Genomic DNA, 14119 nt, shown 5'->3' on the forward strand with positions numbered 1-14119 from the left:
GCCCTTGCTTTTTATCTTTGACCTTGATTAATTCAGCTGTTTATTCCTTAAAATCTACATACAAAATGGAAGGTGGGATATGATTCAGGTGTTGAATTGGGAAGGTGGATTTAAAAAGTATGTTTGTATTCCCCCATTTTCGCCCCCCACCCCTGCGTGCGCTCAGCGGGCCACGGTAAAATTATCAAAGGCTGACTGGTCCGCGGCGATAAAAAGGTTGGGGACCACACACATATGATATTACATAGTTATATACATTTATACAATTATATATAAACATATAACACAATCGCTTAGGCGTAGAGAGAGGGCTGTAAAGCACTATGAAGCGGTATATAAGTCAAAGGGCCATTGCTATTATGCGTCGGTTCCCTTTTCATTGTAATTGCAATCGCATTTCATGCTTTTTTAACCGTTCTCAATCGCCCGCTCCTTCCGCGCCTTGCAAAGCGAGCGAGCGAGCGCCACTAGCGCCACCTGCTGCTCGGGGCGGCCGACTGCAAGGCTGACGAGTCGATTGCCAGCCGCGCCGCCTCGATCCGCCAATGCCGCCACATCTGCAAGAGAGCCTCGCCGCAGGTCGAGTGATGGATGAGTGAGAGGAAAGATGGCGGAGAAGGTGCACAAGAGGTAAGGGGAGGGGAGGCTGGGCGGCAAAGCCTCTGGATTCCCCCCCCCCATAGGAGTTGTTTCTTTAGGTGCTCCTTGGGTCCGTTTTTCAGGGCTGCGTTGTCTGTGAGGATACAAAAAAGGACGCCCGGTTCTTTGCAATGGACCGTAGTTGCTACTAAGCTGCTGCTACTAAACTGCTGCCATAAGGGCAGCCTCTCAAAGGGTAAAAGGAGGTCGGACCTGCCGGTAAATGTCCGTTTTCAACAAGCCCGCAAGGAATTCAGTCCAGTCGCAGAGGGCGGTTTTGAGGACGGAAAGAGGGAAATTTCTACTCCCGATGCCACTCGAGAAAGCCTACCTATTACATCAAAAGGGGAAAACCAGCTGTTCGTTCCGTGGTTTTTAATTTTTTCAATTTCGGATGATGTCACTGTGTACAGGATCATTGATGATTTCTGGAAGGTTTCCACAGTTTGCTGAATATCTTGAATGAGGCCTTGCATTGATTTATATTGTTATCATTTCACTGAGGTCCTTTCTATTAGAAGAAGCTGAGCCATCTTGTGGATATTCCTAAATAGTTTTTGTGGGAAATGATGAATGAGAATCCAAAAAACTTGACTGCGAAAATGTGTGATTGTTGTTTTCCTACTACTTAATATTGTTCAACATTTTTCCTAAAAAATTTAAGTGCTTTGCATTCATCATCTTAGAAATTCTTAAAACAATTATTAGGCTTGAGTGTTAATACTACAGGTGGCAGGTGGAGGCTGTGGAGGTGAGCTAAAGTTTCCCATTGATTTAGTAACTGACAACACTTTGGTAGTGTGAGACTAGGAGTTGTTTTGTCAATCACAGTATATCTACATGTCTTCCTAGCTCTCTGGTCCAGTGTTTGGACTAGAACTTCAGTTAAGGCAGTATTGTGCTTTCTCAATAGTGACATAACAATGTTTTATTACTGACAAAACAGCTCCCTACCCTCAACTGTCTAATTAAACTTAAACTGTCATTGCAGGCAGTTATTGGTTAATAGCTGTGATACAGAATCACAGAAGATTACATAATTCCTTCATTTGGGGACTTTTAAGCTTTTACTGAGCACTACTGTGGCTCAAGAATCAGTCTTCTCATCACTTTTGCTTTGTACACTTTTTTTTCCAGGTACAATCAAATAGATAGAGAGCTTTCTCTCTATCCTTTTTAAAATGCATTTCCAAGGATCCGCATTTCCAAGGATCCGGGATTATCTGACAGAGGTGAGCAAATGCATGAGAAAAATGCCAATCACTGGTATTGTTTCTGTATATGTCTTTTCTAGTGTGAAGATTGCACCTGGAGCTGTTGTTTGTGTGGAGAGCGAAATCAAAGGAGATGTGACTATTGGTAAGAGAAAATAATTTTATAGAACAATACAGTTGGGTTAGCCCAACACACTTAACTTGTTTATTTAATTAACTTAGTTATCACAATACTGTTGAATTATTAACAAATCAACTATGGTTATATAGTATGGTAACCCACAACCAAAGTTAAAACCAGCTAAGCTTAGAAAATTAAAGAGTTAGTACTAATTTTAGGTATGTAAATAGCTAGTGGTACTCTAATAGTTCAGTCAATTGTTCAAGAATGTGGATGATCCCTTGTTATTTTAGTGAAAGATGATGCTGGTATTTGCACTTTTCCCCATCCATAATCCTGGTTTTAAACCTTGTTTATCATTCATGTTTGCCTTTCAACAAATGGAGATCACTATCTAAAATTTAAAAAAGCATTTTTGTTCAAATGTAGGACAATAAAAATGTTGATGAAGTTAAGTTGCAACAAATGATTGTATGATAATGATTGTGTTTCTTCTTTTAATGTGTAAATATTGCACACATTTAAAATGCACAGAGATGGCTGACAGCAGTCCTGTGTCAACTGAAGCAAATTGGTATTTTCAGATAAATGTGTGCTCAGGATAATACATTTCCTTGAAATATTTTAATGATACATAAGATTATAGCAATAAGTATTTTTTTATAGGTCCTAGAACAGTGGTGCACCCCAAAGCCCGAATCATTGCAGAAGCTGGACCAATTGTGATTGGGGAAGGTAATCTCATAGAAGAACAGGCAATTATAATTAATGGGTTAGTATAATTTAATCAACTTTCTTAATATATTTATTCATTCATTCCACTTGCATGGCCACTCAACCTATAGCAATTCTGGCAGTATACAAACAAAAACAGTCATAAAAATATTAAAAGTAGAATAAATTGGCAATAGAGATACAAATCAGTATAACACCACATTTCCTAGGGCACACTCAATACTTTGGTCAAATGCTCATGTATTGCCAAGTCTTAAGAAACATTTGAAACTTCAGTTGGGATGGGGCTGTCTGAATTTTGAAAGGCAGTCTTTTCCACAGGGTTGGCACTGCGACATAGAAAGTATACTGTCTTAGTCCCAACAGATGGCATTGCTTGATAGAAGGGATCAGGAACATGCCATCTCTGTTGGAACTAATAGCCTGTTCCTAGGGCATCGTATATTGATTGTATTCACTCAGGTAGAAATTAGCATCATGCAGCCATTGAAATAATTTCATACTACCTTCAGTGTAAATGTTGTATGTTCAGTATATGTTCAGACATGTAATCATAACAGAAATTGGGAAATACTAATTGTAATAAATACCAATTCAATGAAATTGTAAATGCTAAGTATAATAAATATGAATTATTAGTGAATTTATAATGCAGAAATTGATCACTGAAAATTTAATATGCTTTTCTATTCATTTGATAACCAGCCATTTTTTAGTATTGTCATCATGAGTTGCAAAAGGAAAATCATATTTGACACTATAAGATAATCATTTGAACCTTTCCCAATTAGTATAGTGAATATTAATGCATAGATGTACTTGTACTCTCTCCTTTGAGGTTTTGTTGTATTTCAGATTTAAATTTTCTTATAAATCTATTCTTAGTTCAGTTTTCCATAGTATATCTTTGAATCTTTATATTATTATGATTATTTTGCCAAAACATTCTTACAAAATGATCTCTGTATTCTGGAATAAACTTGATTTACAATTGGTGAGTCTGTTTGATGTAGAATAGCAGAATAGAATAGAAAAGGTTCAAGTTAGTATCAACGTTTAAAGATAAAACTCTTGGTTTTAAGGGCATGATATGCCTGTTTTTAAACACAAAAATGTTAAAATACCTTTTCTATCTCTACAGCTATCCTGAAAACATAATTCCTAATACAGAGGAAGTAGGAACCAAATCGATGGTCATAGGCACTAATAATGTGTTTGAAGTTGGCTGTTGTATCCTTTTGAAGAATAAATTAAAAGATTAGAAAGATACATGTTTGCATCAGACAGTAAGTATCTATTATGTAGTCTTATATCCCTAATTTGTGGCTAAAGAGGATCGGTAGGATGTTTGCTGTTAAACACTTATTACTTGTATCTAATGATTTCATTGAAACAGATAAAATATTAGTAGTTTAATTGCTATTATTTTTCCACACTTTTCTAATTTGGTAGAGAAAAAATACAATTGATTCATTGCTTCTGAATAAAGTTCAGTTTGTTGCAACTGCAATGTCATAGCATAAGATGCCGTTTAAGTATATTGTCTAATGTTCATGGTAGCTTTTGGCCAAATGAAAAAAGTAGGAGATGTTATTTCAGCTTTTTTTAAGTAGCATATTATGATATTTATTAGAACCGTTTGCTAAGGAGAGAGGTTTCACTAGTTTACTATAATTGCTTTTGAATTTTATTGCATGTGAACTAATTCACTTATCTGGAATGATAAGGGTCTCCTGCTTGTGCAGGGGGTTGTACTAGAAGACCTCCAAGGTACTTCCAACTTTGTTATTCTATTATTCTTCTGTATCCAAAGTTATAAAGTTAGGATAATGGTCTCCCAGGATCTTTCCTGAAAGCAGTGGAGCTGCAAAAGATCTCCTGCTGTATTAGGAAGAACTTAGAATATGGGAAACATGCAGAAAAATATTCTTAACCATGGCTTGCAGATTCTCAAGCAATGAAAATAGGAGATAACAATGTAATTGAGTCAAAGGGTAAGTATGTGATTATTATTTTGTACAACTTCAGAATAAATAAGAAAATAGCAATCCTTTTTATTACTTTAGTTTAGTTTTTCAGCTATATGAAATTTAAACATAATTACAAAAGAGTATAAACAATATTATTATAATTATTATATACAGCAATATCAGTAAAAACTTTTATTCTTGTCTCAGTGGTTGAATACAGCCAATCTTCAAAGTCTTTAAAAAAAATAAGGCCTTCATTATCATTTGCAGGCCTATAAGAATAGCCCCTACAATGCATTTTACTTTGAAGGTGGGCAATAATTAATTGTGGAATAGTGCAGCAGAAGAAAGATACAGAAAAACTGCTGTATACTGGCGATATATTGGGAGACCCAAACTGGGTATACTGTAAAATGATGCCAGGCAGCCCATTTAACAAAGACCATCCTGGCACATTTCCCAGAACAAATACATTAAATAAATAAATTTATTTAATTTGCTGTCTATCTCACTACTGAAATGAAGGCATGTATGCTTTCTGGAGGCCCCTTAATCATCTAATTAATAGTCTGCTAGGAAATACATATGATTACTTCAGTGGTAGGTTTCAATTTATTTTACTACTGGTTTGCTCGTGTGATGCTTCTGCATGTGCAGAAGCGTCCAGGCAGGTGGCTGGAATCTCCCATTGCCGCCATTTGATCTGGGGTGAACCGGCAGAAACCCACCTCTGGAGTATATAGGGAAAGAATGCTCAACCACTGCAAAATTGTTCTCTTGCAGACTGGCAATGAGATTATTGATAAATTGCCAAAAGGCCCACAGCTTCCACAGCAGATCCAACCATAACCAAAACAATTCTTATGGTGACGGGCCTGTTCCCTTGAGGGGAGTACCAGTGCAGAGGGTGAGACACATGGTTTCTGGACAAATAGCATCTCCATCTCATTAGGAGGATTTATCTTACTCTGGACCCACAGCCTCTAGCAGAGGGTCATCACATTTCTGGTCTGGCTCAGGATGGAGATACATAATTAAGTATCATCTGCTATCATGATGTGGAAACTTTGTTCTCTGCTACTAAACAACACATCAGCTAACTAACTGAGTTCTAGGAGAAGAAAAGGGCTCCTTGTGCCATTCTTCCTTAGCACAGGGGCCAATCAATATGTGCATGAATATATGCGTTTACCCCACCATTTAGAAAGACATTGCCTAAATACAGAGACTAGACATAAAATATGTTTCTGTCATGCCTCTTTGCTCTGGCTCTTGCATTTCACTTTCAAGGTCACCTTTCTTACTCTCTACATCTACAGCGTTCGTTGGTAGAAATGTGATCCTGACAAGTGGCTGCATTATCGGTGCCTGCTGCAACGTCAACACATATGAAGTCATCCCTGAGAACACTGTCATCTACGGAGCAGATTGTCTTCGTCGGGTGCAAACCGAGAGGCCACAGGTGAGTAGGCAACAAGCATGCAAGGCAGCTTTGAGTTCTTCAGTCACTAGTTTGCCTGACTTGTGGGGTTCGAGTTTACCAATCCAGTCAATGAGCAGAGCCCTGAAAAATGTGCATTTTGTGATTTGTATCCCATTAATATCCTGTTGATAAAGTTTTCCTACTTTGACCTCAGATTTAACCAAATTTGGGGTGGGGGTGGGAGGAGTCAACATCTTGGCAATATAAGTAACATTAGATAGAGAAGATAGTTTGGTCTAATGGTCCAGTTGATATAGGACAGAGGTGCATCTCGCTTTTTTCTTTACAAATAACCATGTCTTTTGTGGATGATCAATCGCTATTTCTCCCAGGATAAGGGGCACACTGTTCAATAAAGAGTTTATGACCTGTGATTTCAGATAAACAGGCAAACTGAAGTTAAGTCAGGTTACGTTGTTGCTTTGCAGTGATTTTTTTTGTTTTTGTTATAGTGCTACTATTATCACTATAGTTTGTAAATTCACATGTAATACAAAAACAGAAACTTGCTTTAAAATCATGATTCTGGTTTCCTAGCTGGTTGAAGAAGGAGCCAGAGTAGCCAAAGATCAGATGATGAATGACAACTGACACTCATGTCCATATTCAGACTCTGCTAATTAGCTTTTCAGTCCGGTCTTCCTCAGTGTGAAACAATGGAGAAAGGGATTCAGCATTTCCTCAGTTACTACATAAGGTGTGGAGAACTGAAGAAATTTTGAGAATACTGCTGAAGCTTTCATTGCTTCAAGCAAAAAGAGTGGTTTAAAATATGTTTGCCTTATATTTGTGAGGAAGACATTTGTGATGTATCATTTGAGAGGAGGAGAATTTGGGAAACAAATGTTTTTAATAGGAATTACCTTAAAATAAGTCAGTCCCTTGATCCATCTAATCTAGGGGTGTCAAACTTGCGCCATCATGGTGATGTCACATGACATATCGAGTCTTTTTTCTTCTTTGCTAAACCGGGCAGGGGTGGAGCCAGCACATGATGTATCCAGGCGGTGGGCCGCGAGTTTGACACCCCTGATCTAACCTTATGATTTCAACACTGATTGGTGACAGTAATCATACAGTTCAGGCAAGAGTTTTCCAGTGTGAATCTCCAGTGTGACATTGTCCATGAAAGATGCTATCACGTCTTTTACTGCTGAGTTAAAGCCTTCCCTTAAAGTCATCAGAGAGCTAGATACAGTATGTTGCGTTTCTGTAGCAAAATAAGCAATTGAGTCTTCCTCAAATCACCTGGATCGCAATTTCTATAGTCTGAGCATTAGCCATGCTGATGGGGATATATGGAAGTTGTGGTCCAGTTGCTTCTTTCAAGCAGATATGTTTAGGTTAATGTATATTTCTCTAACATTGTGCTTTTCATTTTAGCCACAAACATTACAGCTGGACTTTCTCATGAAAATCCTCCCAAACTATCATCATCTCAAAAAGATGATGAAAGCAACATCAACTCCTGTGAAGAACTGAAAGCCTTCCTGAATCATGGTCAAAATTATATCGGGCATGTGCTACTTGCTTTCTGGACTTTGTGTTTGCAGAACTAACTTTTTTTTTTTTTGGTCTGGAAATTTGCTCATGCAATTATGCAGCTTAATTTTATTTATTAAAATATAAAAAATAAAATGCGCCATTGTCACATTCCCCTTGATAGTTTATATTCTTAGTGGACTTCATTATCTCTATTGCCTCTTGTTTTTTCTTTGTTAATGAAGTCAGGGAACTGTCAAACTCGTCTTTCATACTGATGCCATCTTGGATGTCACCTCATTTTCCCAGTAAACCTGGGAATGGTCCAGTTCATTTGGAAGGCAACAAACAGAGAACTGAACAAAAAGAAAAGAGTTTTTTTTTTAAAAAAAAAAAACTTGTTAATTTCAATAGATACATTTTAGATGATTGCATATCCTTAGTGCTTTCCTTAAATAATTGAAACTGCATATGTAACTTTAGACAAGGTCAAAAAGGTATGTAGCTCAGTAACTCATCTGGAGTTGATATCATGAAGGCTTCATGTTGTGGCTTCAATCCAGACTTGTTTTTATACATTTGTGCACGTAAAAGTGAAAAAAAGATTCTGCTATCAGAAATACAATATGTGGTGCTCTCCTGTGGATAACATTGCAGTCCTACATTTCCTTGGGAATAAGCCTCACCAAACATAGTTGGGACTTCACTTTTGCATAACTTCCAGAGATAAAACTTTGTTAATCATTTTAAACAATATCATAGTCTTCATAAGCCTCTTGTTATGATTGCTATCCCTACAACATATTACACCATGAAATAATACATAAAAAAATGAAGCATTTGTAACCAAGATAAAAGCACAGTTAGCATTTCCTCTAAACATACTGTGTGCGTAAACAAAGCTGTCAGTTCCCCTTTTGACATGTGAATGTATGGAGCTACCGAACTAGATTTTTCCTACAGTATATATTCAGTGGCGGAAGAAAACCCAGGAGATTAGTACTCCTCAAAGATGTCAAATGCCTTGTTTTTGCACTTCCCAATACTTTCCCTCAAAGCTTTTTAAACAGAGCTGTAAACAGTGTTTACATTTTTCAGTGTGTAGCAATGCTGCCCTCGCTGTTTCTGAAGCTAAAAGTCCCCTTCTGTGATTCATTTTCTTTTAGGAACAACTTGGAAGCATTTCATAACGCCAGGGTTTTCAACATGCAAAATGCATTTGAAGACTTCTAGTCAAATCACATCTGGATTATGGTCAATTAAAAGCATTAAAAGGTATATCAGAGTCTAAAATTTTCTAAAAGCTAAAGTATTAAAAGTATATAAAAATGAGTAAAAGAAATAAGGTTTAGGAGCATTAGATGGATGTAGGGGGGCATAAAGATTCGTATATGTCACATTACAGAGTATACTAGTATGATGAACTAGGTAGCAAAATTTATGGCACCGGTCATCATCTGATGTATTTTAAATGCTGCTGCACAGAACCTGACTATATTTTGGAGTAGGATTGGTATATGAAAGCAGCAGAGAGGTAATAGATTTGCCCTCTACACTCTTGGTATTTGTGTAGTAATGATGAAATGAGGCTAGAACAGTCTCTAATACAGGCACTGGAGAACACATGCTTTGTTGCTTCTGACTTCTGTCCAGAATCACGGGCATTGTCTCTCTTCCTGTTTCAGCTTTCAAGGACAGCTGAGGGGAGGGTATGACATAAGGCCAGAGTAAAGGCCCTCTGGTATTTTAAGTACTTTGAGTACTTAAGTATGTCACAGGAGGCAAAGAACCTGCTGGATTCACTGGCAATAAAGATAGAGGTCCTGACTAGATCCAATTGGCTCTGGGTACTTGTAATATGCTATGTGCTCACAAAAGATGAGAGGCTGAGTCTATAGGAATTGCAAGGTTGAGTTCCAGAGTCCATGGTTCTTTTCCAATGAACACTTCTTCGCACAACCCTCATTTGAACAATGTTCCCCCCCACCCCCCAAAAAGGCCAAACTTTGCTTAGGCAAAACCTTTAGGCATATACAGTGGCTTGTTGTCTATTAGTTACAGATATGTGAAACCCCAGATTATTTTCCAAACCTCTATTTTCTTCCCCAAACTGAATCTTTTGTTTCTCATTTAATGTAACTTGTGCAGATACTCGCCCTATTCAATAGTTGTGTGTCTTAAAATTAACAGCCATCTGATGTTACTACATACTTGATCTTTTCTTTTAATAGCATTTGTTGGATTCCAATTAAGGTAGTAAATTGCTTTGTTTCCTTAATTCGCAAATACATAAAATGGACAGTGTGCTGGAGAGGTAGAGAAGATGGAAGGCAGTGGCAAATCAGGAGACATTCATGAAGAATAAAGGTACTTTGTGTCAACAAAAAACTTTTTGTGCTAACATACAGATTGAAAGGTGGACACTGAAAAAGAGTGAGAGAAAAAGGTAAATGCTTTCAAATATATGGATCTGGAAATAGTTTCTAAGAGTAGCATGGATACATCAATCGGTCCTGGACTAAGAAAATGCTGGCTGCTACAGAGAACAGGGAAGATGATCTTGATAGAGATATGTAGGAACCATTACTTAGACAAAAAAAAGGTTGAAGCAATTTTTAAGTGCAGAGCCCTGAGATAACATCTAGAAATGCCTCAGACAGACACTTCTCTAATTCACTCACAAGAAGAGGAATAGGAGCAGCACAATCAGACATTCAAGATGCTGTTATTTTAGTCAATCACAATAAAAGTAGTTTTAGCCTTCCTTTGAAGCTAATTTCATGGTGCTATACACCATGAATATTGAAGCAGCAACAACAAGCTGAAATTCACATACTTTTGGCCTGTGATGGCCTATTAGTTGTTGGATAGAAAAATAGCTATGATTGCCAAGATTGAGGGATGTAGAAAAAGGGACAACACAGATAAGGTGGATGAATTAGATTTTTAAAAAAAATTGCAGGTTTTTCCTTGGAAACAGGTCAGAGTAGTGACTACAGTATTTCTCTATACAGTAAATAGCTGTTATAACTCAATGTCATATAAGCAAACTAATATTATAGACAGTTCTTGGGTTAAAAATAAATTCCATTCTTAACTCAAATTTCTACTTAAGTTGTAAACTTGTGCTTACAACGGACTGCCACTTACTAAAAGTGGTGGACGGCTTTGTCTTTCCTCTAGCTGATGAACCACTGAAGCCAAAATTAGGCTTTCAGGAACTGCTGAAAATGGGCTGTATATTAAAAACATGTGGCTTCAGCAGTTCAGCGGCTCAGAGAAGGAGAACACTTTTCACCATTTTTAGTAATAGACTCATATCTAGGGGTAATAGTTCATATCTAGGGGTTGTCCTTAAGTTGGACATTCTTAACCCAGGGATTGGCTGTACGTTCAGGAGAATGGTGACCACCAGAGGTGGGGTGCTCCCGGTTTGGCCCAGATTGGGTGAACCAGTAGTAGCGGTGATGGGAGGCTCCACCCCCCCCCACCCGGATGTTTCTGCACATGCGCAGAAGTGTCGCGCGTGGGAACGCATCCGAACCGGTAGTAAAAAATTTGGCAACCCACCACTGGTGAACAGACTTTCTTTGAATAATAGAATTGGATGCCCTACCACTACTTTTTATTCCTCTGCCTCATAGGAGAGTTGTGCATGTTCCATAACAATATTTCTTAAAATACGTTTTATGAAACATTCTTCCCCAAACAACTTGAACAGATTCCATAACCACCAGGTGGGGTTTGGGGTAAAAAAAAATATTATTTTACATAATACATAATCAAACTTTGGAATTTGCTACCATAAGACATAGTGCTGGGTTGGACCAATTCATCAAAGTCATGGGGATCAATAGCTATTATTAGAATGTGATTAAATCATATTTTATTTCAATATTCCTTTTTAAAAAAAATGAACTGCATATATGTATGTGTATGTTTGTAGTACCTTTTTTTTAACGTCTTGGCTCATGATCATGTCCAAGCATGAAAATGTAAGCTCATCAGCATGAGTTTAAAAGGCTGCGTTTTAAATAATTCTTTAGGAACTTTCTGTCTACTTTGGTCCACATATTTAAATAGGGATTGCTTCACTTAACCAGAAACAAAGACCAGAACAAATAGCATGCTGACCCAGAACAAATAGCATGCTGATCAAGTGACCTGTTGACCCCAAAGAGATCAAAAAGGGGTTAGCATCACAGAGACAATTATCCCAAAGGTAGAGTTTTCACAATATTTAAATAATGTCCCCTCATCTCCAGTAAGAAGCTACACCACTATAAAAAGAAATGTGAACATTGCCATTGTAATATTACTGCTCATTATTATTAAAGGGTATAGCATCACTAGTATGAAATGCTACTCTTGCATTGAGTAGCAAACAAGGAAAGCCATTTTTTCACACCTTAGTTGTGAAATTTCACTGCTGAAAGGAGAAAGGTAGACTAGATAGATAGACCTTAGTAGTCTAGTTTTAGTAAGAAACTACATATTGTTTTGATTGGCCCTTCAGATGCTTCTGGTCTATTGCATCTGGTGCCTTAGAGACATGGTGACAGTTCCTGGAAATTCCAACCTATTCAGCAAAGTCCATACTCCTACTGGCCAGTTCTTCCAGTTTAACCCATAAGGCACAGTCATGTGGGCTATTTAAATCCCACTTACTCCCACTCTGAGAGTAATCAAACTGGCTCTCATAATCCTGTGTTTTGCAAGATAGGGCTGATGGAGCAAGAGTCTCAAAACCTCATGAGAGCCCAGAACAAATTGCCTGGTTCTTTGGTTTGGATCCTGGCCATTTTCTCCAAGCACATAATCACGGATGTGCTCTCAAACATGCCATAGTCAGCCGCTATCTCCTGCAAGTCATCTTATCTTTCCAATAATAGACACATCTGCTAATTGTAATTATTTCTAAGGAACATGTGTAAGCTCGTAACAAGGCTTCCCAGATATCAAATGAATGCACAGTAACATCTCCCTCCCCACATTCCAATGGTAAAAAGTCATTAGAGGAAAGGCTAATGAGTCAAAATTGCTCTGATAAGAGAGCTGGTATAGCTAGACCCCTGGGAGGCCCAAGGGCTTAAAACAGACTGGGTAAATATTTTAAACAATGCTGAGGAAAGCACAGGAAATTGAATGGCAAGGGAGTCACCCAGACTGCAAAAACCATAGAAATTGCCTGAAGGAACTAAACTGCCCCAAGCCTGCTTGCTCTGATCCTAGAAAGTTATATTGCAGCTTCATCAAGCATAGCACATTTTCACTAGACATGTGATCCTGCCAGAGTGTCAAGAAAAGGGCCCCTACCTGGGCATTGTGATATAATTCTGAATACATACAGCTGCCAAAGGCTTTTAATGGTCACATAATTCTCATGCTCAGTTCGGTAACATGTTCTTTTCAGACTGGAATCAACATGCTTGTTTTCAATTGGCATGAGAGGGAAAATATGCACACGGGTATTTAATGGGCGGGTAAGCTGGGTAAGCAGTATGGCACAATTTCACTTTCTCATTGACTTTGTGCCTGCATCCTGACCCCTGACTATGTATTCAACAAGTGGATATTGCTGACAGAATGGGGGATGAGAAGTTAATCTCTATCCAAGCTGCTTTTCAAGACAAAGAATGGAAGAAAAGGGAGCATCAGCCTTCTGGTTGACCTTTGACAATTAAAAACTGCATAACAGAACGAGCAAACACATTGCTAGGACGGCCTTTTCCCTCTGCTGAGATTTATTCTGGTTCTTTTAAATTATGTAATTAGTTCTAAAGTTATGGTATGCAGGTCACACGCACACACATATGCCCTTAGTATGTGTGAAGGTTTTGCAAATTCAGTGTCCTCTCTGATGCTTCTGAATCCATATGTGAATGGTCATTTCACCTTCATCCTGTAGACATCTTTAGATAGAGGTGAGAGATGGAAAAGTTTTGCTGGCAACAGGGGTAACAGAATAACAGAATTGGAAGGGTCCTTGGAGGTCTTCTAGTCCAACCCTCTGCACAAGCAGGAGACCCTTAAAATTCCAGACAAGGGAAATAGACATTACAGTTATAACAATTTGAATGTTATTCAGCAGCAATGAATCAATGAGATTTTTTTTCTCTACTAAATTAGCAAAATGTGGAAAATAATTGCAATTAAACTAATAATATTTTATCTGTTTTATTGAAATAGATGCAATTAATAAGTGCTTAACAGCAAACAACATACATCCCAACCAATCCCCTTTAGCCACAAATTTAGGTATCTAAGACTACATCACAGATACTTCCCCCCACCCTGTTGCTTTGCTTTTGGTGGTGTCAAGATATGTAATGTATGTATGTAGGTATATGTATGTATTTTAACAAAACATCTTTTATGGTACTGGATCAGTACAAGGTCTGTTTTGGATACCATCAGGTGGTATTAAACTGAATTTCTCCCACTGTTTGTCACCATTGCATTAATGGTGCAATGG

The 14119-nt window shown here is 37.9% G+C and overlaps 1 protein-coding gene across 1 annotated transcript; it reads left to right on the forward strand.

The window, feature by feature from the left end:
• Positions 1 to 533: 533 nt before the first annotated feature.
• DCTN6 (dynactin subunit 6) lies at positions 534 to 8026 on the forward strand. The gene is made up of 7 exons (XM_032214638.1): positions 534 to 630; positions 1934 to 1998; positions 2641 to 2746; positions 3851 to 3939; positions 4656 to 4703; positions 5999 to 6141; positions 7546 to 8026. The coding sequence occupies exons 1-7, from the start codon at positions 608 to 610 to the stop codon at positions 7642 to 7644; spliced, it is 573 nt and encodes a 190-aa protein (XP_032070529.1). The 5' UTR covers positions 534 to 607; the 3' UTR covers positions 7645 to 8026.
• The last annotated feature ends 6093 nt before the right edge of the window (positions 8027 to 14119 follow it).

Source organism: Thamnophis elegans, chromosome 3 (assembly GCF_009769535.1).
Source record: "Thamnophis elegans isolate rThaEle1 chromosome 3, rThaEle1.pri, whole genome shotgun sequence".
NCBI classification, from domain to species: Eukaryota; Metazoa; Chordata; class Lepidosauria; order Squamata; family Colubridae; genus Thamnophis; species Thamnophis elegans.